Below are 26,454 nucleotides of genomic sequence, written 5' to 3'. Positions count from 1 at the left end.
TTCAGTGTTAACTTAATTTTGTCCGTTCTTCTGAAACTGAAATCTCTGCCAAAGGAAAATGCAAGTTACTTTGGTTTTTCACCTCCTGTTCCCTGATGACAAAAATGATAAAACTTAAAATTGTGAAGAAGAGCAATAAAAATAGTGAGGCAGTTGATCTACCTAATAGCGAATGTGCATAGCTCAACCAAACTGCTTAACACGTAGCTGCCGTCACGCTCTAAGAACAGTATCAAGGCTGGAAGCAAATTCTTCCGTTGGTAACTGTAGCAATATATCCCAAGGGGAGGAGGTGTGAAGTACAAATGCAGGGAAAAAAATTAGAAGAGCTTCTTAAACCAAGACTTTCTCATTCGGTTTAAAATAAATGAATTGCATCACTGATTAAACTCATTCATTCATTGCAGTATAATTTTTTTTTTCTCCGTTCTCTCTGTTCTTTTTTAGGATTGTCCAAGACCCCGATAGCTAGGTAAAATTGTAGTCCCTCCACTTGATTTACTTTTTTTAATCTGTTGACAAATGTCTAGACATAGCAGTGTTTTGAAAGGAGGGCTCAAGTTCTCTTACGTATCTGAGTTCTCTTGAAATCCCTGTGTTGAAAACCTTCTCCTTCGCAGTGTATTTAAACCATACGGATTCCTGGAGCCGTGCAGGCTGCAGAGGTGGTCTTGGCGCAGGCGGTCTGTCCTAGCAGTCCTTTCGGATGCTAAGGAGCTGCTGCCCGCTCTGCCCTGCCTACGTGTCCCCGAGGCAGCCGAGCTGGTGATGAAGCGAACACGTTCGTTGAGGCTTGCCTGACCCTCCAGCGTCTGTAGGCGGATTAGCTTTCTTATGCTGGTTATGAGATTGTTTAGTTGAGATGGGCTTTTATGGAGAGTTACCTCCCAACAGATAGTCCTCGTGCTTCGCGGGGTGCCTTTTGCGCTTCCTTGGCTGCGCTGGAAGCGTCAAGGTCAGCTCGGAGCTTTCGAGAGGTCTGGCTTTCCCAGGGCAGTGTGTGTCTATGCCGTGTGCAGCAGTTGCGTGACCCTGTATAGTTTGGGGCCAGTGTTCTGGGGCAAGATCTTACTTCCTTGATGGTTTCCTGTAATCCTTTTCTAGTAAATGACTAATCAAGGAAAGTCCATGGTGTAAGTCTCCTCCCTTTTTTTTTCCTCTCCCTTTTTATTTCCTTTCTTTTTTTTCTTTTTTTTTTCCTCCTCTTGTGGTGTATTTTTATACCCATTCTCTCTAACAAGGGCAAAAAAAAAAAAAAAATCCAGACTCTGATCACTTCACCTGTTCTCAGAAGTACCTGAGATTCACTTCATCTGGGGCATCATGAGCCAGCGTGGTTAATTTTAAACTGGAGCTGCCATTTTAAGGCAGCTCTTACAGAGAATGGAAAGTAAGCCCGAAATAATCGTGGTGACTCAAACTCATGAGCCACGGTGCTTGCATCTTGAATAAGCTGAAGGAGACAGGTAGACCTTACCTGTCGCCAATTGAAACGGGAATGAAAAGCAACCACATCTCAGTGTCACGAGGCCCTGAGTTACTGGCATCAGGACAAATGCTTTTCCCGCAACAGGGAGAGATGAAAGCAAAACACTTTCTCAATTATTAGAAACATGACCAAAGGAAGTTTGTAGATTTTGTGTGGTCCTCCAGAAGACGCAACCTGTCAGTACAAGTTGAACTATAGCTATTAAAATTATAGTCAGGTTTTCTTCAGATTACATAATGTGGTGTTCTTGATAGCCTATAATATTCTTGGAAATAGGGAATGGAGTAGTTTCTGAAAAGAGTTTGTGAATTAAAGATGCAACAACTTACTGTGGCAAGGATTCAAAGCCTTCACTGGTTCATAATTTGCATTTTCAGAGTTATTTAAGCTGCCTGCTTTCTGTTTTTGACCTGAGACCTTCTGGAAACCACAGAGGAAATCTGCCTCTTTTATGCTGCAGTACATATCTCTACTTGGTTCACTACTAGACTCCTTTCCTGTAACAAATTTGCTTGTTAACTGTGGGATTATAGCCGTATTTTTTGGACAGCACTGCAGGGATAGTTTTCATTTCACTGGGCTGAAGTTCTTTAAGGAATCTGCTGAGAAGACCATAAGGATTCTGCTTGTTTTTGAGCAAAGATTACACGGGGACTAAAGGGTAAGGTCCTCTGTCGCAGTAATTTCCAACAGTAGCAGTATTGCCCCCTTTTTTGTTGTCTTTGGTTTTTAAATTCCATTAAGGCCAGGAGAATGTGTTCAAGCCATCTAGAAAATCTTTTTAAATGTAGGGCTGGTTTTTTTTTCTTTTTTTTCCTCAAAGATTGAAGATTGTCATGTTTTGAACATTTTAAAAGGAAGCAAAAATAAGCAGATGGTTTATTGCTTCCATAGAAATGAGCACTTTATTGCAAGCATGCTCCATACCTAATATTCTTCTATTGCCATAGGAGTCCATCCCTTTCAAATAAGGGAGATGAGGTCTTCATATTGCTCAGTGTACCTGGCAGCTAGATCTTGAAGTTGTGTTTCTGTAGATTCACTGTCTTGCTGAGATACCTTCCTCTTCCTAATGCCTTTAGCAAAGCCTATGCGAAATCAGGAAAAAAAACATTTGAAAAGTTCCTGTTTATTCCATATGGTTGTCAGCCTTCCCTTTTGCAGTCTGGTTCTGGTTTTTGACAGTGAGTCACCTAATTGGTGCTTGAGCTCTTTCCCCAGAAATGAAGTCCCATTGAGGTGAGTAGGACTCTTCAGCGTTTCCATTTCATGTGTTTCTAAGATGCGATGCTTTAGAGGTCTATAAAAGGAAGCACCTCTCCTTCAGTAACTTCAGAGAGCTGACTTACTCCAGTGAGGAGCCGCGGGAACTTAGGAGGAAATTCGGAAGTTGTGTGGCGCAAGCCATTGCTTTTAAGATATGGGGAAAGCATAGCTTGTCAGGAGTTTCCTTTCAGAATGCTTATCTCTATAGAAAAGTACTAAATCTATCTCAAAATTAGTTTTTGACTAATTCATATCTTTTAGAAAAAAATGTGTTATTGGGCTCTATATGCCCAATAAGTGGACATGTTATTTTGGTCAGACCTTAGTCTGAACCTTTAAGAGAGAGAAATCAGGAGAAAATCTTTTTTTTGTTTTTTATTCTTAGTCCTGATGATTACAGCATTATTGGTTTTCAGTTAAATGCCTTTTTGTAGTTTTCAAATAACTTCATTACAAGTATTTTGAAAACTTTCAAAGAAAATCTTTATATTGATAAGAGCTGGAACCTGCTTGGCAGGGACAAGCTGATGGAAAAGCTGATCTGGTTGGCAGGTCAGTTAGTCTTCCAATATAGTATTTCAGGAAAAGATCTGGTTGTAATGAGTTTAGATACAGAGTTCTCTATATCGTTTACAAGTGCTATTTGCTCCTTACTTGTATATGTGCATGCGTATTATTTCTCTGGGTAGTTGGTACCAAGTAGAATCTCCACCAAAATCCTACAGGTGCAAAATACCATTAACCATGCCAAAATGAGGTCTGATATGCTGAATTTCTGCATATTAATTTAGAGTAATCTTTTTCTCTTAACCCTGTTAGCCTAATTCATTTGTCATAGTGTGTGTTTTCACCTTCCTTTTCATCAAAATAGCCCCATGGCTGAGCCTTTTGCACTGGGAGAAGCTTTTGAAGGTGTGGGCTAAAGAGAAGGAGGAACTCTTCCCAGAAGTTAACTTTGGAAAACACTTAAAAAAAAATTTTTTTTAATATCTACCAAGAAAATAATCAGTTGTCTCATTTTGTGTTGTCGAGGGGTTAAATGAACTGGTTTCTGTTATTTGCTGTTTCTAAGCAGGGTATAAATATTGCATGTGCCTTTGATAGGCATATGCACAGTTTTGCTCCCTGTCATTGTTCGCCCAGTGATGTTTTGATGTTGGATGTTAATCTTGAGTAAATTTAATAAGATGAGTAAACTACTCTAAAGAGCAAGAGTTGGTTTCCATCCTTTGTGGATACAAGACTTCAGCTGTGTATGTAGTTATGTTGTTTGGCTCTGTGTTTTGAGGAATCAGTAGTAAAGAAAACCTGTGATGAGAAAAAATAAAGCAAATTATTTAAACAGATTTCCCAGTTGATCTTGCTAAGTAGCGGGCTTAGTTGCAGAACACTTGCTGATTGCAAATTAAGTCAGCTGAAGATGTTCTCATTCCATTGCGATTCCGTGTGTTTCAGCAAACTGCTGGTACTGCTCGTTTCTCTGGTGACTTCCAATCTGCCTGGATCCGCTTGAATTGCTTTAACATGACTTGCAGTTAATTTGCTTCTCATCCTTTGAAGTTGTCCGTGCTCAGCTGCCAGGCTGACTGTCTCTGTGCAGACCACGCCTCTGGCAATCGCAAGAAGCCGGCTCAAGTCCTATCCCAAACATTGCTACTTCCCAATTTCAGTGGACTCTTACAGACTTGAACATAGTTGCTCAGCTTCCTGGTCAGCAATGTTACCACTGAAACAAATTCCTGCTGAGCAGAGGCACGTGTTCTTTTATAGTAATACAAACAGAAGTAGAATAGAAATATGTAGAAACATATAACAGCAAAACTCACTGTATTGTAGTAAAATTAAAATAGCTGTAAGCGCAGTTTTGTTTTGAAACATGACCATGTCAAGTGTTACTCCACAGATGAGTTTCCTTTGATATATCAAAGAGATTTGGTGAGTTGAAAAGCTCACTTACCACAACTATTACTCTTGGCACCTGAAATGGAGCTGTTTCCTATTTCTGGTACATCAGAACTATTTATTAAACTCATTTGAGTTGTACGATGTCATTGAAGATCTTTGAAGTGATAGTCACTTGGCTCCCATCTTCAGATGATTTATGCAGGAGTGTCGGTTCAATTTGCTTCTAATGTCGTAAGTTAAAAGAGTTTATGAAATGGAACAGTCAGTGTTCATGGGGGCAAACCACTGCTTGGTTTCCTCTCCGTTTTGCTTCCAACTCGGGCAGTTAAGGAGCCCGTCTTTGTAAGCTGAGCTTTTGGATCGGCTTGTTGTCCAGCTGACAAAAATGAAATCTTTATGGTATCTTTTCAGAATAGAATTGCGCCATTATATTCGACTGCAGTAACACAGCACAAACCTTAAATACTGTGTCACCAACTTTAAATCACGTTGGTTAGTGTCTCGTAATTCTTCAGTTTATGTTGTTGTTGGAACAGTGTTTATGTCTAAGGGGTGTATTTGAAAGAAGCTGCTGGAAGTGAAAACGTACAGATCCATCAGTTTTTCGGAAGCCACAGACTAAAAGCAAGATTTCCAGTGGTGTTTCAAAAGGTTTATGAAAAGGTTAAAAAGAATTTCCAAGTCCTTACTAACAGACATGACTGAAATGGTTTCTTTCTTATTTTCAAGCTGTTGTCAAGTACCTTCCTGCCTTTTTTTTTTTTTTTTTTTTTTTTTTTTTTTTTTTTTTTTTAATATGCAGTAGACATATGACTCATGCTGAGAAAGAGGAAAGCCTGCCTATTTAAACGAAGTGCCTGGTTACTTAGAAATGTCTTTGTCATAGTAATTTCTCTAATAAAGCCTAATCATGCGTATAGATCTTATTGCACAGGAACATTTCTGCTGATAAGACTTTCTAATTGGTCTAAAAACTTCTCCTGGCTTAAAGATAAATTTAGTATTTGTACTTGACAGTGTGAATATATTGTGAATCCTGTAATTAGAGGTATGTACAGAAATATGTCAGAAGAGTCAGTAGTATGATCTCTAAACTAAATGGTGGTGTGTTTTCATAGAAAACGGGCAATAGAAGAAACTTTGAAAATTATACATAGCGTGGTATACACTCTTGACCTAGCTAAGAATCAGGAGTGGAGAAGGAGTGAGAGAAGATTCTCCTTCCACAGTTTCCACAAGTGAAAACACTTTATTAAAATGCAAATAATAGTCTCTACAATCAGATGAAAAATAAGATTAGTTTTGAAAACTGTACTTTGAAATGTTGATACCTCTTCACTTAGCCAGCTAGGGGGTTAGAATTTCGATACCAGAAGCAACACCATATCTGCTCAAGTCTCCTTTGCAGTCAGCAGGCTATTTTTCACCTTAAATACTTAAAAGTTAGTCTTTTTTTTTTTTTTTTTTTTTTTTTGAGTGAGAAAAGATATTTCAATAAACTCCTTTCCCCACATCTCCAAAAAATTATGAATTCTTTAGTGACACAACTGCTAGTTTACTTTGCAGAGCTGAGTAGAAATAATGGCAAACTGTTATAGCTTCTTCCTTCCTTCCTGTGAATGCTAATAGTCTGTGGAAGTACCTGTTGGTTTTCTGTTTGCAAACCTATTTCCCTTTCTGTGTGGCATTGGTTGATAGTTCGACTGTTTTGTCCATTGGCCATGAATTGCACGTGCTCGTTTCTCCTCCCCACCACCCTTTTTCTTGCCACTAAAATAAAAAAAGCATCTTTAACCCTGGGGGAAAGGGGGAAAACATCTAAAGCATGTGAGAAGCATCTAAAGATGCTCAAGTCCCAAAGAGAAGTTGATAAAGTCAAACTCAACACCCAGTTTTTTATTACTTAGGTATGTACGTATATCTGGTTTAGGTTTGCTGAATAAGAAGCATACTGCGCTGTAAAAGGGATTCAGTAATGCCTTCATGTTAGCACGAATCATAATTAATATAAAGCATGTTAAATATAGGAACCGAACTTCCTTGCCAAAAGGATCCATCTAGGAAGCAGCCTTTTGGAGGAGGCTGGGGAAACGGATTATTTAGCCATCTCTAAGAAATGCCGCTGTGGGAGAAGACCACATACCCTTTGAAACATTTGACAAGTCAACCAAATAACGTAATAACCTTTCCAAGGGGAGGATCTTTGTGCTCTGGGATTGGAGAAGAGGAGTGAGTTAGATAGACGTCATGAGTGTAACAAGGGATTTCGCTCTTGGAACGAGCCGTGGTTAAGCAGTGCATGTGCAGAACCCTGGCTGAGCGAGTCGGTAGGGCGCGACTGCTTCCTTGGTTTGATACTGTGGATCTTCAGTTAAAACACGTTTCTGCATAATACTGTGGCTAACGTGCGGCCGCCTTTCGGCGAGATCTGCGTTTGCAGACCTAGTTTGTTCCCGCTGGTCAGTGTTAAGGTGGCTGTTTGCAGATGACACCGTCTGCTGTTACCTTGTTTAAAACCTATCCAGAAGTCTCTTGGCAGCTTCACGTGAATCGTTAAATCTTCTTCAAGGAAGAAAATGTTTCTGCAGAAAGCCTGAAGATCTCTAGGTAGTTCTTCAAGTCAGCGTAGTTTTTCAAAACAAACTCATTTGGCTCTTAACATGATTTTAAAATTATTTCAGCAGTAACTATAAGTTTCTCCTTAGTTACTATGTCAGACTATGATTTTTCTGTTAAGTGGCTATTTTGAGTTAGTTTTGATTTTTTTTTTTGATGTATTTAATGTAAGCCTTAGTGTAAAATTCTGGTTTTTGTCTATTTGATTTTTCAATTCTAGATTGAAATAAAACTATTAATTTATTTTAGAAATATAATCTCTTTCTTCAGTGTATCCACTCTTACTTTAGGATTCATGTCTGCCAAGGTGTGTACATACAGTAAGAGGTATTCAGTTTACTCTCTTTTTCATCGTATTTTTGAGATATCTTTCCTATTGCTGTTACTCTTAAGAGCTACTCTTGCCATTTTCCCACATGCATAGGATGCCGTATGACCCAAACTTCTTGCTAATGCATGTTTAGCCAGCCTATAGGAGATAAATGTGGAAAAGAAACCTCTTAATGCCACTGTTTCAAAACAACCTATTCCTTCAAATAATCAATTTTTGGAGCTTGGTTTGCACTCCCTTTACTTGGCTGCCTCCAGCCAACCATGGGAGCTTCAGAATCGCAGAGCTGCCAACTGACGTATCTGTAATTTATTTTTTTTTTTTACGGACTTTTGGGGGCATATTGAAAGGCTGAAATCTGTGATACAGAAAATACAGAAAGACGCACAGACATTATTGTGCTTTGAGAATTGCTGTTGATTTGAATCACAACTTTGGAAGCCTGCATTTCGCTTAATCATGGAGGACAAGCTATAGGGATGATTTGGAGGGAAAAACATTTGAATTGGATTCTTGCGTAATCAAATTCTGCTTTGATGTGACCATAACGGGTGTTTTAGTACCTGCTGATGCCTCTTCTGTAAGTAAACTCATAAAGGTGCTGGCGTCTGAGCATACAACCAACTGGCTGTAGAGGCACATCTTAACCGAATTTTGAAGTCCTTCAAATTTGTTTTAAGTGGTGTTGAATTGGATTAATTTATTTCAGATTATATTTGAATTCTCATGTGTTGTATTGTTTGTGTTTCTTTTAAGACAATCAGATCGTTTAATGCAAGTTGTCACGCTCATTTAATTTAGGGTTTGTATTTTATTAAGTAACGTTAATTATGAGTCAAAATTAACTATACGTATTGTGCAGTACATAGGCAGCTGTTAAACTGGTTATTGCTCTCTTGCAAAATGCTTTAAGATATACTTAATCTCATATTGCATGTTACAGTAATAGTTGTGTTGTGCATCTCTTCCTTCTCTGCTGCTTTTATCTGTTACAATTAGATGTTTTGGGGTATACATATTTGAGCTACCTTAAATTGCTAGAATTCAACTGGGAAGAGGATAAATATATTACAGATGTTTGATTTCTAGTGGTGGCATCGCTCTAGTGACGAAAAGCTTTGCAAACATCCAGAAACACTGTTAAAAGGGCTTTTTAGTGTTTTTTTGTTTGAACTTTGCCCTAATATTTGTCTAGCAACTAGATTTTCTTGATGAAACAAACCTTTGAAACCGCTTCTTTAGTTGTTAATTTTGGCGCGGTTCTGATCAACGTCATATTCTGTATTTATGTAGTAAGACAACTGGAAGCTTGTTTACCTGAACAAAGGCATTTTTTCTGCTTGGCAGTCAAAAACTCGTGATGTGATTTGAATGCATTAATCAATTGTGGCTAATTTTTCAGTAAAGCTTTCAAGTTTTTCTTTTCAGAGGTTACACGTTGTAGAAAGTAAACCGCCTAAGCTTTATTTTTGATTCATGAGCAGATGTACAGCAATGACGCTCAGTGCAGAAATTTCTTTAATTCTTCCTATAGCATTTCCATTTTTTCAGGACTTGGGCCTTTGCAGACCTTCTCTTCCCTTCCTTTCCTCCCACCCTGCAAAAAAAAAAGTTGAGACATTTTCTTTCTTTATACATATATACAGTGCAAGCATGCAATTTTCCTGCAAAAAATTAATTTCTAGTTAACTTTATTGAAAGCTTTTGTTCTGTATATATAGCCAGTAATTTGTAGAGAACCTTCTTCCCCAAACTTGTCTTTTGTATTTTAGTAATAAAAAATGTAAAAATGTTTCTGCGTTAAGTGGACTTGTTGCCTTGGAATACTTAGATTTGTCTTTTGACCTCTGCAAAATGCTTGGAAGGGATTTGCAAACTTTATTACAAGTGGTAATAAAACACCTGGCTTCCTCTTAATGGGATTTTTTAAATTTTATTTCTAGCTTTAGTAAATCTTTCGTCCTGTAATAAAGGATGAAATAAATTACAATTATTCCTGGCCCTCTGAGTATTTTTCTTTGAGTTAGTTTACTACTGAGCAGCGAGACGCTAAAAGCTTCATGAATCTATTTTTCTAGGCTTTTTTATAGCAGTTAGGCCAAGAGGTAGGGGGATGGCGACTTGCAATGCAAGATGGGCTTCCTCCGACCACTGCAAGCCAGGTCGTGATTTAATTCTCAAAATTAATTCCTGAAAATTGTGTGTTTGGTTGTTTTGGGGTTTTTTTGGGGGGGAGGGTTGTTTTTTGTTTTTTTGTTCTGTTTTTTTTTAAGGCAGCCTTGTTGCTCGCTGACTTTAGAAGTGAATTTGTTTTAAGTGGTAGTTTTGTCAAACCGCCAGATCTGCACATTGATCAGGACCTTTCACCTAAACTGAGGTAATAGGAGAGCTGCTGTCTTGGCACTTAAACTGAATTCACTTTTTTTTTTTTTGGTAATGCCATTGGCTTTCTGCCGTGCAGTGATTAATCTTTTCCTCGCTTCTCCATCTGTCCTTCCAGCATATACGTTCCAAGCACCATGGTGACTTCCTTCTGGAACGCATTCCTATAGGATGAAATAGCAGTGAGCAGAGGCTTGCTTTTCTTCCCCTCGGTGAACAGATACAAGACGATGCCGATATAGTGCGGAAAGCCTATCTTTCCCACTTCACAAATCAACATAAATTCCACCCAGACCTGTCTTTTCCCCTTCTCCGAGAGCCTTAATCAGTTAGGTGGACCTTGCTTCATGTTACTGATTTGTGTTTCATACCAGAGGGAGATAAGAGTCCAAAGTGCGAAGTCCTCCCTGCGTGCCTGGCTGGAAGGCTGCTGTTTTGCACTGAGCGATCAAGCAATGCAGTTGATGGGAGTCAGGGCAATAACATCCGGGGATGTGGGAGGGATTAACTCTGGGTGGCTGATGCCAGCTCATGGTAGCTCTGCAACTTAAATGTGTTAAACTCCTCTAGGAATCGGTAGTGAAGCAGTGCAGATAGCAAAGCATAGGTCTCCGTCTCTCTCATGGAGTTACCACTCTGGAAGGAAGGAGTAAAGCTATTTGAAAATAGTTCTGTCCTCTTTTATTATTCCTTACTAACAGTATTCAAAGCAGCTGATATAAATACCTGAAGTTCCTCCATTACTTAGAGCAGATCTACTTTCACATTCACAGCGTTTCATATGCTTTAATTGATGAATTGTGAACGTCTGAGATGCCTGAATGCTTGATTTCCTTATGAGAAGTAGTTAAGCTGAGAATGATAGAAACCAAGCAAGGTGACACCCCTTTTGCTAGCAAAACCATTTCAGTGGATGGGAAGAGTGAGGGGGGACAGTGCTGAGCTTTGTCACCAAGCTGCGTGTTGGAAGCCCAAGTGTGAACTTGTAGTTTGATCACCAGGGATTTGGAAGCTTAGTCCAGTAATGGAGTATGAAGTGACTGGGTTTGATGAGACCAGCAGAAGAGGAAAGCAAAGGTAGCATGACGTCCCTCTCCTGCAGTGGCTTATGTCAGCGATAGCTTGTAGGCACCAGCCACATACCTTGTGTTTCTGTCAATCCATTGTGCTTATGCCAAACCCAAGGGAGACTTCTTGGATCTGTAGGTGATAATGGGAAGTGAAGAATTGCCATTTCATGCCAGCTCAGCTGTTTCTCTTAAAAAAATAAAAATAAAAAACAAAGTGTCTCTAACATACTGGTGCTATGCTTGGATGAAGCATGGGAGATGCGGAGTAGCAGTGATTCTAGAAGCGCTGGATTATATTTGAAGAGACTCGCTTGTAACGCACAGTTGCTGTGTGCTAGCGAGCATGGTATAATGTTAACGTTACAGCTCGAGCATTACAAAAACTGAATTGTAGTTTATAGGTAGCTTTTGAAAGGTGGAACTCGTTGTATCTGTTCAGCATTTACTGGGTTATTTCATGCTGGATTCTCGCAGTGATACAATAGGAGAACGCAAGAGGGAATGTTTTTCCTTATAAAGGATTGAGGAAAGCGGTAGTGAGTGACAGGCGTTTTATCAGAGCAATTGCTGTTGTTGAACAGACAAGCTTTTACGTGTGCAGCTCTTCAACGCTACAAGAAGTCTGCGATGATCTAGCCGTTTATCAAAACAGATCCTGTCCAGGTTGCCTCTGTTCTTCTCTCCTCTCTTTCCCTAATCCTGACATGCATGTTCTGTTCTCTGGAATAAAAGTCTAAAATTAAGCTGGGGCTTAGTGTTAAGATTGGTTTTAGCTTTTGTATCATAGACTAAATCCAGAATAACATAAGCATGGTCGTGGCTGCCTAAAAGGCTGTCTTTCTGTCTTCCTGCTATACCTATTTTGCCATGTTCGGAGGTACAAGAAGAGTTTGGAGGGGGGGAAAAAAGGCGGTCTCCCTCTTTTTTTCCATCGCCAAAAACGCAGGCGAAACAGTAGTGAGAACAGCCTAACTAGCACGTTGGCTGTGCAGGGTTCATGTGTTCCTTACACTGGCCCTATAGCAGCTGTAGTACTCACTGTATTGCTCCCCAAGGGTCTTCTAAACCGTTTCCTATAGTGCCTTCCTCTCCTTCCCGTGTCCTCCCATAATCTTGCTGAAGTGCTGACAGGACAAAACTAGCAATGACGGTGGCTACCGCGGAGCCACGGATGCGCTGAGTGCCTGCTGCTGCCCACGCCGGGTAATGGCTGAGGTCTTCTGGCCTTTGCTTTGAGACCATGTTAATTGGAGTGTCGTTATCTACATGTCCATCTATCTACTCAGAAATCTTAGAAACTTAATTATCTGGACGACCTTTATCAAAAATGGGTCAAATTGGCCAGTGGGTTCCAAAGTGGTCAAGAAGAATTGGTTTGAGGAAGGGCGAGGAGATGGGGCGCTGACTGTCACAGCACAATTACTTAAGCTGATTCCTTAGGATACCTAGCTAAAACACTGCTTTTGTGATCCTGCAATCGGTGTCGGTCTAAAGAGGCAGCTTAATTGCAGCTGGATGGGGCGAGTGAATGAAATGCTACCTTGCGATTGTCCTTGTAAGAGCAATCACCTGGAGTTGCACTTGGCCGCGCTCGGTCTGCACAGGCTCTGCAGGGCAGAGCATGATAAAATTGTCTGATACAGGTTTTCGTTTCTCTTCTGCACTGCTGCTTTCCTGGACTTTGATACTTGTCTCTGGCTTTGGTTAATGGACTTGGCAGCCTGTCCTAGGTCTTATAGCACTTTGCTTGCTGAGATGTGCTTTCTTCTCACCTTTTTGTGTTGTCTCTAGACAGACAGAAGGGAACTTTTAATTTGCTTCCTGTCATTAGGTTCCTTTGTATAGAGAAAAACATATGAAAATGACAGTTAGTGACAGGCATATCTCTCATTACTTATCATAGGCTCCCTAACATAGGCTGTAGTGAATTCTTGTTTATAAGTAGAAGCACATACTATCTAGTTTAAAAAAAAAAAAAAAAAGAAAAAAAAAAAGCAACTTTAAGTTCAGTGGGATTTGCTCACTTCTTAAAAATATTCCCTTTTTTTGGTTTGAAGTTACTTAGCTTCAGATCTTACCTGTTGATATATCTTTGCTAAGTGGAAAATCTTCGTTTGCCACCTTTCTGTTCCCAGAACTGGTACTCTGGGATCATTTAGTTCTTTGTCTTAACAAACTAAATAAATTGAGCGTCTTTAGTCGCATTGCAGGGCGTGCATTTGAGTCCTGTAAATTCTTCTGGATTCCTCCTTGAATCTGTCATTTTTACATATCTTTCGTAAGAATTAGTGTCGCATGATCGTCGTCATTACAACAGCATTTGCTTCAAGCCAAAAGCATAAGGGTGTCACTTTATGCTTGCCCAGTATTGTCTTTATACGGCCTGTTGTCGTCTGGAGGGCTCAGGTCTGTCGTTGAGCGCGTTCAAAGGCAGTCTAGTCAAGCCCGTCTAGCTTGCTTCCTTTCTTTCTAGGACTGTTTGCTAGTTGAGCAAAACCGCTTGGTACTGAATTGAATATTAATGGTAGCTTTATTTTTAGTTTATGGGATTGGATGGTAATCAGATTACTTTATAGCAAGCTTATTTTCCACTGAACCCATGCTGCTTTGAGGTCTTTGCTTCCCATGTCAACCTTTGAGTATTTTGTCTGCTGTCAGGCTAGTTCACATCTGTGGGTGTTGGGGGGGGGGGGGAGGGAGTATTTTTCTTCTTTTACTACTAGACCAGAATAACCACCTTCTAGTTTTCTGCAGAACAGTCAGTGCTCCAAGACTTGATAAAAATCAACATTTAACTTTTTTTTTTTTTTTTTTTTTTGACTAATCTGTCTGGACCAACTGATTATAAAAAAATGTGTAGCGTTAACTTTATGGAGGCAACAAGTGTTGGAGTCAGACGCTGCTCCTTGGTGTGTTTTAGTGTCTGTAAATGAGGGTAGTTTTCTCTCTTGCAGGAAAACTGATAGCAACCTCAGTCTCTCCTGGCATACCTTTTTATTAAGTTTGGAAACTCTGTTGGGGAAGGATGGGTTAGGGCAGGAGAGGAGATCAGAATTTCCCAAAGGAAAATGGGTAGCAAGGAGCAGAACTATATATTAGTTCTGAAGTTTGTGACAGCCTATTGGAGGGGAAGCTAAAAAAGGGATTGCAAAAAGCACCTTGTAGCAGTGAATGATTTTTGCAGCATGTTGTATTGGTTGCATGTCTTGGAAGCCTCAGAGGGATCTGTGGCAATGAAGTAACTCTAAATGCGTGGATGAGAGAACTGGTTGTAGTGGCAGAGCTGAAGGGATAGTTAAAATCTGCAGAGTAGGAGGAAGGGGCAGGGTTTATTAATGGCCTGGAAGATTAGCGTACAAAGAGGGAGCAGCTCCTTGGTGCTGGGCTAGAGGAAGAAGTGCTATGGTATGTCAGCAGCAATAAAGAATGGAGGAGAGGAAGCTTTAGAAGTAAAAAAAAAAAAAAAAAAAAAAAAGGTACTAAGATCCCGTCTGGTCCTAAGCTATCTTGAAATTAGATTGCTGAACTTCTCATTTCTGTCATATCAACTGTGTGTTGCACCATCATGAAAGATGCTGAGATTTGGTCTGCATTTGGTCACAGATTTGGTCTGTAATATCTGTGAATCTCCAGGAAATGGAGGAAGCTGAGCTCTACTCTGGCAATAACTACTGTCATAACCATTGCACTCTGAAAAATAACTAAAAAGCAAAACAAAGAAAACGCCTCCCACACACGCCTCCCAGAACGTTGCTGTGAGATGTCTTGCCTTGTCCCTGTCTGCTAAACAAAGGTTGCAAGTTAAGTTGTTTTCAACTTGTAAGTTTGTGCATTGCTTGGCTTGTGAGAGTTGAATGAAATCCTCTATTTCCTATCCATACTCGGTTACAGACTCTGGTATCTTAGAGAGTTGCCATAGCGATAAAAAAGGGGAACAGAATCTGGTTCTCTTTCTGGGACAGCAGAATTACCAGATTAAATGCATCTTTCCCTTATGGAACAGCAGTATGATCATATTTCTGAGAAGAACTGTTTTAGAGTAGAAATGTGTGTTTAAAATAAAGCGTCCTGCATCATGCACGTTACCATGTTGTTAACTTCTACCCTTGACCTGCAGTTTTTGTGCTGGCGTGGTTCACATCACCTCGCAATCTGCCTCGCTGCGACTGATGGAACAGTCGGGCAGGAAACACACTGCTGGTGGAAAGAGCGCTATCTAAGGAGCTTTTTAGCTTTACTCCGAACTTCCCTCCATCAGAATTTATTGCGGTTGTGAGCACAAACAACTGATCGAGAAGCAAGGGTTTGCACAAAGACAGAAACATAAGTACCAAACCTGAGCTGCAGGAGGCCGAGGTGGGACTCGGAGGAGATGACTGCTGGTATGGAGGAGTGGAGAACATGGCTTGCGGAAGATGGCAGTTCCGTCAGATAGAGAAAGGAGGTGGTGAAGTGACGACTGAGCTGGTAGGAAGAGGAGGCGAACTGATGACTGAATGAGCTGGCAGAGAGGAAGAGGAGGCAGCAGGGAAGAGAGCATCCTTAAGGAGCTTAGAATTAAATGGGAGTGAGCTGGAACATAACCGAAATTTTGAAATAGAAAGATGGGCTAGACGAGTAGGAGAGATGCTTTTGTTAGAGCGCGAATGCACCGACACGTTGAAGCTTGCGTAGCCCTGCGATGCGGACCCGTGCCCGTTCGTTGCAGGTGGGAAAGAACAAACTCTGCCGGAGTGCCTCTTTCTTTCTTTGCTTTCAGGAAAGTAAATTTAACAAACTGTAAGCAAAATGTAAGTCTTGGTGGTGGCTCAGAGTCCCACGTGAAGATGACCATGCTTATCCGGCTGCTAACTACCGTGTTCTTGCTGTTTTATCTTTTTTGATGACTTGGAATTATCTAGTAATCTTTCTGTGAGCTAGCTAATTCGGGATCAGAGATCTGTTGAGAAATACAAAATCAAAAGTCTTCTGAGCGTCTTCCTTCCCCCCCCGCCTGCCCCCTCATTTCACACAGAAAAAACCTCGGGGGCAGGGTGAAGGAGTCTCGGTGCCGAATTTGGACTTTCTGACTCTCGTGAGCGGCAAGGCTGCTGGTTTCGTTTTGCAGAATGAATGCACGGTGTAAAACCTTCGCGTTGCGTCTGCTCAACAATCGGATCGTATTTGCCAGTTGTTTTGGGGATTTCAGTTAGTGCTCGTTCAGATGAAGCGTTTCAGAAGGTCGGCTGCTCCAGAAGTTCAGATCCCTGGCTAGGAAATGCCAGCGAATCCCTTACGCGCTTGGACATCCTCATCAGCGCGAGATACCGAGGGCTTCTGGCCGAGTCTTCTTCCTTCTCTTCTCCTGCCCGCGAGGAACTGAAAATGGTTCTCTTCACTGGAGTTACTACCTTACCATGTTTGCTCAAGGTGGTTGTTAGTGGAATAAATTTTGAGCTTCTCATTGGGTCTAAATAATAGCACTGAAACACTGCTGACCTTAATTCTGCTTGGCAGCAGGTTGTTCTGCCACTAAAACTCCTTGTCAAGCCTCGCCTGAGTTTAAAACTGTTATAAACAGAAAACAGTTCCTTGGTTGTTGTTGTATTCTGTTTTGTGCCCTTTTCTTAGTCTCTGGAAATCATAGTCATGTCGATGAGTTTAATTCTTATGAGGCAAAACAAGTGGGGTTTTTTTGTTTTGTTTTGTTTTCTGCTACTATGAACAGTAATTGGCCTTTTGTATGGTCCCTCTTGACTTTTGCCTTTATACTTACTTCAAGGATTGCCACATAAGAAAGAGAAATCTTTCCACCTTTACAGATTGTGGCTTTTTAGTTGTTTGAAGCACATCTTTACCAAAAAAAAATATATAGAGATATCTATATATAGATATCTTTAGCAGTCTGTTTCGGTGGCAGTAATTTTCAGAAATGAAGTGAAGGTTAAAGGCCACATCTAATGTTTTACAATGTTATCACAGTATGTGCTGTGTTTTAAGGCTGTGGACTGGTGTAACTTTGAGCTTTGGGATCCATTCGTTTATACAAGTGTACCTATATGCATTAAAAGACTATGCAGCCAAAAGCGGGTTTAAAAAAATACAGGTTTTCAAATGGTAAGCTTGACTAGTTTCCCCTTGATTTGAAAGGGTCGCAAGGCATTTCTTAAAATTTCGGTCAAGTATCTATTACTTAACAACCACCTAAAAAGGGGAAAATTATCCTCATCGTAGTAGCTTGGAAAAAAATCAAAGGTTGCTTTTTTGCTGTTGTACTGAGCTCTGGTGTGTTACGTTTCATGATGAGATCCACTGAAAAGGAAATACTAAAAAAAAAAAACCCAACAGAGCAAGCAGGTGGTGCCCGTTGGGATTGCAGTTACTTGGTACTTTTTGGAAGAATCTGGAGTTGCACATGCTCAGTGCACCGGCCTTAGTTTGGCAACTAAATGGTCGGTGCTGGGTCCTTTCCGCCGCCTCCCAACTCCCATGTGAGCAGCCGAGCACGCTGCAGCCTTAGCTGCAAGCTCTAGGTAGGGTCTTGCCTGCACCGTCTCTTCCAGGTGGGTTTGGCCCAAGCAGGGCAGTGGAAATAGTAGAAATAAATGTTGCACATACGAGAAATTCTCTCTTCCCGTTCAGGTGCACCGCTGTGCTTTCGCAGTGCTGGTGGCGACTGTAGGACTCGTAGGGTGTTGCAGGTTCTGGCATAGCAGTGTCAGGTGGGATAATTCAATTAAAAATCCCAAACCTGCAAGCAAATTTCAAGAACAGCAGGACTGAGTCCTTCTGCGGACAAATGAGGTTTTTATTTAAGGATTTCGAGACATGGGGAAACTGAGTAACAGCCACACAGCTAGAGTTCCCATTTCTGTCCTCTGAAAGGTTTAAAAATAGTCATAAGCTACTTTCTCAGAATCTCACTTTAGACTTTCAGAAGTTTTCTTCACTCTTTAAAATGAAATCTGATAGACTGTCATGGTGTTAATGAATAGCTGTGGATAGCAGATGAGCAGATGAGCTATACCTCACCTGAAATAGGGGGTTTAGCTCAATGGGTAATTTTATTAAATGTTTTGCTGCTGGTTCTGCAGAGCAAATCTGCCCAAATCCACGCTGGAGTGGGGGAGACTGATTTCTGTGGACATTGAAGGATGTGTGATTACGTACTTGAAGTCGTGTGCATTAAAACTCTGGTTGCACCTATCTTGGGTCTAGTTTGCAAGTACTGAAAAGAAAACCATTGATACAGAAAATAGCAGACAGCATTGTATAGACTTTTTTAGTAAAATTACCTTTTTTTAAACAGCTTTTAAAGCACGGGTGAATCCTTGCCTGTGTTATGTTAAACTGTAGTCGCTGTGGCACTTCTTGATGCTTCGTATGGCAACATCTTTTTAGGAATACTTTCTGTGCAGCGTTTTTATTACTAGCTCTACCTTATTTTTGAATATGTTATTTTTTACTATTTTAGTGTTAAAACTGTTGAGCTAGATATTGTACAGTCTTTCCTATATGCAAATGCTCCATCCAAAGTCTTAACCATTTCGGATGTAAGATGATCCACTGTTCCAGTTTGTTTATTTATATATATATATATATATATATAAAAATAAAATTTATATTTATATGTATATATTTATATATATATAAACAAAAATATTGAGTTCCTCATTGCGAGGCTGTCGATGCTGGTAAGCTGACGTGCGCAGTTCTTCTCTCCAGCTGTGGAAATTGTCCTCCTGAATTCCCGCTGGTAACGGAAGGGAAAAGCCCAGGACACTGGAAAGCTAGCGTGTTGGCTACGGAAGGGCTGGAGGGGTCAAAGAAAGGGGAAACCAGCATTTAATATTTCAAATAAAGACTTGCTCGGTGTTTGGGTTTTATACTCGGGACAGGTGATAAAAGTCATCTAAAATTCTTCCCAGTGGAGGGGGAAAAAAGCACAAACATGATCCATCCTCTCCACTTCTCATATTGGTTTTATTTTGGGGCTCGTAGTCTTAGTCATCCTCTTCGGAAGAAGTAAATTCCTGACAGCGTCTCTCTTCACGACCTTTTGTCCAGTGTGATATTGACTGACTAAAGTAGCAGAGATTTCACCGCTTTTCTTGGGAGACTGTTCTGCAGGCTAAGTGGCTTTTTTTGGATAGACAGTGTTCTCTTTCCTAATTCAGTGGGAACCTTATTTCTGCTTGCCATACTTCAGAAGTTTGGGGGTTGTAATTTGTCACAGATGTCAGCTTTAGATATTCTTTTTGATTTAGATATTTAGATATTTAGAATTTAGATATACTTTTGTTTGTTCACGTTTTTTCACGCAAGTACCAAAACATAAGTAGATGACCGTTTGTTGGATGCCTGCGTATATTCTCCTCTCTTCTGATTTTGTGCACGGAAAACACAAAATACAGAATTTGAGGGTGGTTTTATTTTCCAAAATTTTTGAAGCGTTGGAAAAAGTAGCCTTCTGTCAGTGCAGATTGGGAAGGGTAATCTTATTCTCTCCTTTGCATTTGCATGATGTTTTGTTGAGTTGCAAGGCTTTAGACACACAGGGGAGATGCAGAAAGCCAAATATTTTTTTAAATGATTTTAAATTTGATTAAAGTTACAAAATTGAGAATTTAATATTTAGCAACTTCAAGTGGAATTTGGGCTCTATGAATACAATGATGGGTATTTGACATATGTTTTTCTTTTCTCTTCTCTTCTTTTTTTCTTTTTTTTTTTTAATGCCCCTTCTGGATCAAGAAAATTATAATAATTTCATTCATTCTCTTCCAGATGGGAATGACAGGTAACACTAGTCCCTTTGGGCAGCCTTTCAGTCAAACTGGAGGGCAGCAGATGGGAACTACAGGAGTGAATCCTCAGTTACCAAACAAGCCAGGCATGGCAAATAGTTTGTCTCCCTTTCCTACTGACATCAAGAATACTCCAGTCACCAGTGTGCCAAATATGGTGAGTTGTCTCATACTATTTCCCTTGTTATGTCTTCGTTGTACGTTTTAAATCCATGGGTGACATGGCTCCTGCAACTTTACTGAACTTTTGATCTTCTCTGCGTGGTCGTTTAAACATCAGAGTTGCCCCGTGGTTCTTCACTACCACTTGAGGGAGCATGTAGACAGTCTGTGTACTGCGTTTGTGCGGTAATTTAAATTTCAAAGCAAGCACTGTGGTTTGTTACAAGGATTGCATTACATCCTTTCATTTTGTCCTCGTACATTTAGTTCCAAACCAGATTCAAATGTTTTCTCTATAAGTGCTATTTGTAGCGTTAAATTCCTGAATCGATTAGAATCTGTGTTTTGTATACATTGTAAACGTCCCTAAAAAGCTAGAGTACCTTCCATATCCCTTAAATCTAATATAGTAAGCACATCACATGCTCTTTAGTTTATATTGCACAAACCATGCTTGCAGCTCACAAGCTTGTGAGAACAGTTCTCATTAGTATATCTTGCCCAAGTTTGTAGTATTCTGTTTACTAGAGTTTTCTTTATAAAGTGAAATTAAATATTCCCATTTGTCTCAGTATGTCTGTGTATTAATCAAACTGCTTGTGTCGTTTCTATGGAAACTACAGCTTGTTGCATTTTATACTCTTATACATGATAGCAGTTACTATAGAAACTTGTAAAACCTTCCATAAGATGCAAATTGCTTATTTTTTAATTTAACTAGAAAACCAGCTATTTTTTGGCACAAGCTATCCATGTCCTTCTAGCAGTAGATTTGTTACCTGCCTAAAGCTAATCAGGCAATTTGTGAGAAAGAACGGGAGATGATAAACTCAAGTTTCTTCTTTTTTCATAATTTTAGAAGAACGCTTCTTAATTTTCCTTTACTGACACTGAGAAGTCTTTGTTTTATAAGATCTGTATTGCACTTTGTGTGATTTTTGGAAGGAGCTGGTGGCCGGAGTTAAGACCGTGTTCAGAATGGTGCTTGTCCACATGCAGGGTTGTGGTGAAAGATAACTTGCTGCATGGCTCTTCTAATTCTGTGCGGATCATGTGTAAACCAATGAATTATCCACCTGATTCTGCAGAGAACTGAAAATCTGCCTGAAGCACTGTATTCATCTCAGCGACTTGATGATTCTGAAGCCTAATTTTGTGCTCATTTAAATGTCATTTTTTTGGGAAGCCTAAATCTTAATGTGCTCCCCTGTTAGTGTAGGATGTAGTGGCAGATACTTGGGTGGATTTAAAAAAAAAGAAAAAAAAAAAAAGGCAGTTGCTCTCAAGGCCTGTCTAGTGATGAGGGAGGAGATAAAAGAAGAAACTTTCAAATTCTTCTCTCCAAGCTTGTCCCAAAGATAGAGGAAAATAAAGGAGACCTACTTTTCTAGTACTGTAAGTTGCAATTTCTTTAAAATGTCAAAAACATGAGCTGTCCTCTGAGAAGAGGAGAATCAAAACCATCTTTCTTTTCTCAGGTGCCAAAAGTCTCAAATGTCCAATACATCTTTTTCTCCCTCAAGCCAATACAGAGGGTAATAACTGTTTTGGGTGATTGGCATCTGTATTGTAGAGCCAGAAGATCTCAACCCTGCTTATGGATCATGTGGTAGTTAATGGGTTGTTTGCAGTTCCTGATGGTGGGGTGGGAGGGGAAGATGCTCCTTTCATCTTTAAAAACTGAAATTTCCAACTAAACATTTTTCTTGCAAAGTCAAGAAGTTAAAAGGAAATGTCAGAATTGTTGCATTTTAGCCTTTACTTGGCAGAAGCGGGTAAGGCAGTATAGTTAGTTGGTAATAGTACATATGTGGCCAGATGCTATTTCTTCCACGGGGACTTTGCTTTATTCGGTATGCAGGATGAATGGTGTCCTCTGACAGAGCATATAGTCAACATTTTGTTCTATTTTTGCTGCTCAGTGTGTGGCTGTGGGCCTTGTTTACTGTATGTAATGCTGAATTTCACTCAGCCAGTCTTTTCCGAGCGGTCTTTTCGATGATACTCATCATTGAAGTATGCGTATACTTTAAATTTGGATTGGTTAATTTTCACAGTGCCTCTATAAGAAAAGGGTGTTTTATCCCATTTTTAAACCTGAGGTTGAGGCATAAAGACTAAGATGAGAAGAATCTGCTGGGTGTTGGTGTAAAACCAGAGACTCCTAGGGCCTGACTTTCTAAAATGTCCTTCAGTTGAGATGTCTTAGGTAAAGTGACTTTCACTTCAGTTGGGTCTGTGGCTCTTGTAATTCATGGAAGTGGCATCCCTGTCTCAGCTTGGGCAGCTAGAATGTGACCCAGATGGTGCTTCTGAAAAGTTAGGTGTTTGTGATGGAGGCAGTGCCCTACAGCAGAGGTGAAGTGCTTTAGCCATTAGGCCAGGCTTTCTTCCTGCAGTCCCTTCATCCTTCGCTACGTCACTTTGGACTATATGATGTGTTCAGATCCCAGGGACAGATGTTGGATTTAGTGTGTTCGGCCTGCTGGAGAACGGTCTCTCCTGTTTTCTGAAGGAGGCAGGAGTTTTCAAGAGGAATACTGTGTAGTATTACACTACAGAGGTCTATCAGAAATGAACCTGTGGAGGATCAGAAGTTCAGCCTGTATCTATTCCAAGAAAAGAACAAACTACTTTTTTTTTTTTTTTAAAGGGACCTTCAGCTTTTTTGCAAGTTGATTGGAACCACGTATCTTGCCAAAACAGCCCTCAGTGCTATCCTTATCTTAGAGGCCCCCCAAAGTACTGCTCCATGTGAGAGGCAAACCCATGTGAGTGAAACCATGGGTAATGTATGGCCTATCTGAGACAGGAAATCAGTTTCCAGCTGGACATTAAACCCTTTCTTGGGCTGCCACTAAGAATATGTAAAGACTTACAGACACCTAGAAAATACACGGAGGGAGAATAGGGGAAGAAAGATGATGAGGACCTCTTTGTCCTGAAAAACAAAGTACTGAAAAGGAGTATTTTAATAACCTTGTGCCTTTTGTTGTGAGCTTAAGTGTATGCTGTAAAAGTAAACCAAAAGACGAGGATGTTTCTTAACCCATAGTATTCTAAGCACCATTGTGGCATTTGTGTGACACCCCTGCCCCAACCCCTCACCAGGAGCTTTCCCACTGCCAGAGTCGTAATCATCACGCTGGCAGGCAGGGTAACCCTCGACTACAGCAGTGGTCTCTCCAAATTCAGGCTCAAACTCTCTTAAGAACAACACCCTCCCACCCGCCCTCCCAACAGATGGAAGTGGTTATCAAAAGTTTATTGCATCTTCCAGCCTTTCTTCCAAGGGTGACCTTACACCAGGCCCTGAGAAGCACAGCGGGCAGGAAGCCACTGCTGCCTGCATTTGGTTTAATCTCTTTAGTTAGGAAAGAAGTAACAAACCTTATGGTATTAAAACGATTAAAAGGTCAGCTTTAAGGTATTAGTGTTCAAGTCCAGCAGGATGAGTTGGTTTTTTTCCAAACTCTATGGAACCAAGCAACATATTAGTGGATCCTGGAGTTTTACTGGCTTTTCTTAAGGGCTGATTGGCTGGACTTATGGATTGATGGCCTGCTTTCAAAAATACACGTACTTACCAGATAAGGGATAAAAATTTCATTTTTAGAATAACTCCTTATGTAAAAGTTCAAAAATTCTTTCTTACAACTTGCAGTTTTCATAGCACATTCTGATGTCCACCAGTGGAAATGTCCCAAAGTGGACAAACATAGTTATTGCTTCATATGACTTTCACAGAATATGGTCAGTTTTCCTTACAAAATGGGTAGCTTAAAGTCTTGACTGAATAACTAATTCCTGAAAGAAAGCTGTTGTTTCTGCCTTTTTTTGATGTTTTGGAGATGCTTTACTGAGATTCAGTGTGACTTAAATTGTTTGAGACAGGATGGGCAATACTCAGCTGAGGAGAGATCATCCAAAATTTTTGAGCCGCAGAAGTGAGCAGTGGTCCGCCCTTTGGCATTCAGAGCACTGTGCAGCAGGAATGGGAGCTGAGAGCCTCTCGCTTAAATTTAGAGTACCCGCAGATTTGGGGATGGGTTGTTGGCGAGGGGGAACCCTGTCAGATACTTCCATCAGGTTTGCTGAAGAGTTGCAGTTTATGCGGTGCTGTATATTCAGAAGGTGACGATGGATGTTTTCTTTATGGGCATCACAATTAAATCTAATATTTCTACGCGGGTTATAAGTAGGGGTGTGTGAAGTTTGACCGGTTCCAGACACCGGTTTGGCTTCACAGTTATCCTTCTGACCAGCAGATGGAGTTGAGAGAATGTTACTTTTTGGAAGCTAACAAAAATCATGACTCCTCAGTTTTCTCCCTTGTGCTGTCTACTTTGAATTAGAGCAGCTCATCTCTGTTTCAGTTTTAAACTGCATTTCTTGAGCTAAGGCTTGTATTCTTTCTTGTTTATCTGTGTTTCTTTTGTGTCTTTTGGATTTGCTTGTTAATGATTTTGATGAGCAAAGAGAGGAAAACTTTGACCAAAGAGGTGAGTGTGTAGGAGGTATGTCCTTGCAGTGGGCCTCCTAAGAGACCAAGAAAACTTTTAAATTCAGAAGCCAGGTTTAATTAGATCAAGTAGAGCTGTAACTGCCTGAAATAGGCAATTCATATTTTATTCTAAAAAGGTGTATGAAAAAATCTCTCCGTATCTATTTTGTCTTTACAGTGAGGAACTTCGCTTGAAGGCTTACTCTTTTATGTTTCAGTGGTTTTCTTCCATTGCAGCAAACTGAAACAGCCCTCTACTGTAGAAGAGGTCTGAATCTGTCAGCTCAGAGGCAGGCTGGGTGTCTGCTTGCCGCTCTCTTCAGCGGTCTCCCAATCTCTGATGTGCGGCAGGTTTTCCATTTGCTGTGCTCACCTTCCCTCTTCTGCCTGCCCTGACCTGCACTCTGAAGGTTTCTCTTCCCCACGCGTGCTCGCTCCTTTTCTTCCTCGAGAAAGTCCCACCTGATATGAAGTGGAGCAGCAGCCTGGCAAACAGCTCGGAAAAGCTTCTGTCCACACTGCTTAGTCAGCCTTTTAAAGGGGCAGATATGAATAAACTGGAAACAAATCTAACAGCTACTGCCCAATGCCAGAGAAACTATGTTATTGTGTCTGGAGCAGAGCACACATCTCTGTTCTGCCTTGGTGCAGGAGTTCATGCTGGGCATGTGTATTGCTTTGAATGGGAGGACATGCTTTTTAGTTCTCACAGCATTCATAGATATGGTGCTAGGCTGACAGAAGAGAGCTGACAAACAGGTTCTGCTCTTGACGCAATGCTATGGCTCATATTCCACTCTCCCATCCCCAGTCCATGAACGTATACGGTAGAGAATATCCATTGCCGTTTCTTCTCTTCTCTTCCACCATTTGAGGTGAAGTACTCCATAGTCAGCATAGCTTTCCTTCTCTTCACTTACAAACTTCTCATTCTTCTCTTATCCAGTAAAAGCCGCTCTTAAAATTGTATTCTGGCCATTGGCTGTATGTGAGAACTGAACTGTGCAGATTCCTTTATAAAGCTTTGTTCCTTTATTGCTTTGAAACATTTCTTTGGTGTGTATTCCTTGCCATTTGCTGGTTGTTCAAATCAGAAAGCTTATAAAGACAAGGACATAAAGCTTCAAAATTGTGTCCTGAAGAAGGATGTTGATCCAGCCTTGATTCCCAAGACAGTCAACTGCATAATATTGAGGCGTATGGTGATGTAGTGAAAAAACTGTTTCAGGTGTTGAAAGCCAAGTGCATTGAGGGCAGTCTCTGAAGACCTCTAGGACCAACTGTTCAAGTTCATTCTGTGGCATGACCGTAGGAGCCTCCTGACTTTCTGTGGTCATCGCAAGGTCTCATAAGGCTGTAAGGCTAGCTCCCTAGTACCAGCTTCAGAGATTAAAGTCATAGTCCATAGTGGTAAAAGATAGTTGACAGATGAAAATCTTGTTACTCACTCTTGATGTGAAAACTCCGAATCCCTGTGAGTGCCCAAACTGTTAAAGCAGAGAAATAAAGCTTGGGCTGCAAGCACATTTTTCATCTTAGGACTGTGGCTTTCTATGCAAGAGCTGAGAGTATCACCTTATCTCTCTGCTCATTTGCTAGCTGCACTGCAGGCTCTCAGGTTGGTGCTACTAAAAAGCTAACATGGTTTCTTGTCACCTGAGTAGGGCTTTCTCCAGAGAGCACTAGCAGCTTCTGAGACTCTGTGTCAAGTTCGTCTCCATCTCCTTCAACTCAGGGAGCCTTTCTTCCTTCTTAGTCTTCTGCCTACCCTACAGACTCAGATTGTGATTCCTCCTGCTCTTGGAAGAGGAAATGCAGGCACTTGTGCATAGAGGTACTTCCACTTACATCAGCCTGTTCTGTGCGTGACTAAGCCTCCAACCTCTGGAGCCAAGGCAGACCATCAGATTCATGGTATCAAAAGGATCTTTTCCTTAGTAACA

The 26,454-nt window shown here is 40.6% G+C and overlaps 1 protein-coding gene across 9 annotated transcripts in view; it reads left to right on the top strand.

Moving 5' to 3' along the window:
- Positions 1 to 26,454, top strand: part of CREBBP (CREB binding protein) — a 103,072-nt gene that overhangs the window by 19,273 nt on the left and 57,345 nt on the right. For 8 of the 9 annotated variants that reach the window (XM_067306515.1, XM_067306514.1, XM_067306513.1 and 5 more), the window contains one exon: positions 19,826 to 20,002. The exons of the other annotated variant lie outside the window; for it this stretch is intronic. In XM_067306515.1, coding sequence (XP_067162616.1) covers positions 19,826 to 20,002 — 177 coding nt within the window. The remainder of the gene's footprint in view (positions 1 to 19,825; positions 20,003 to 26,454) is intronic. 9 annotated transcript variants of the gene reach the window in all.

The sequence above is a fragment of the Apteryx mantelli genome, chromosome 16 (assembly GCF_036417845.1).
Source record: "Apteryx mantelli isolate bAptMan1 chromosome 16, bAptMan1.hap1, whole genome shotgun sequence".
NCBI lineage: Eukaryota > Metazoa > Chordata > Aves > Apterygiformes > Apterygidae > Apteryx > Apteryx mantelli.
The sequence above is the reverse complement of the archived record's forward strand: the minus strand, read 5'-3'. Positions and strand labels throughout refer to the sequence as shown.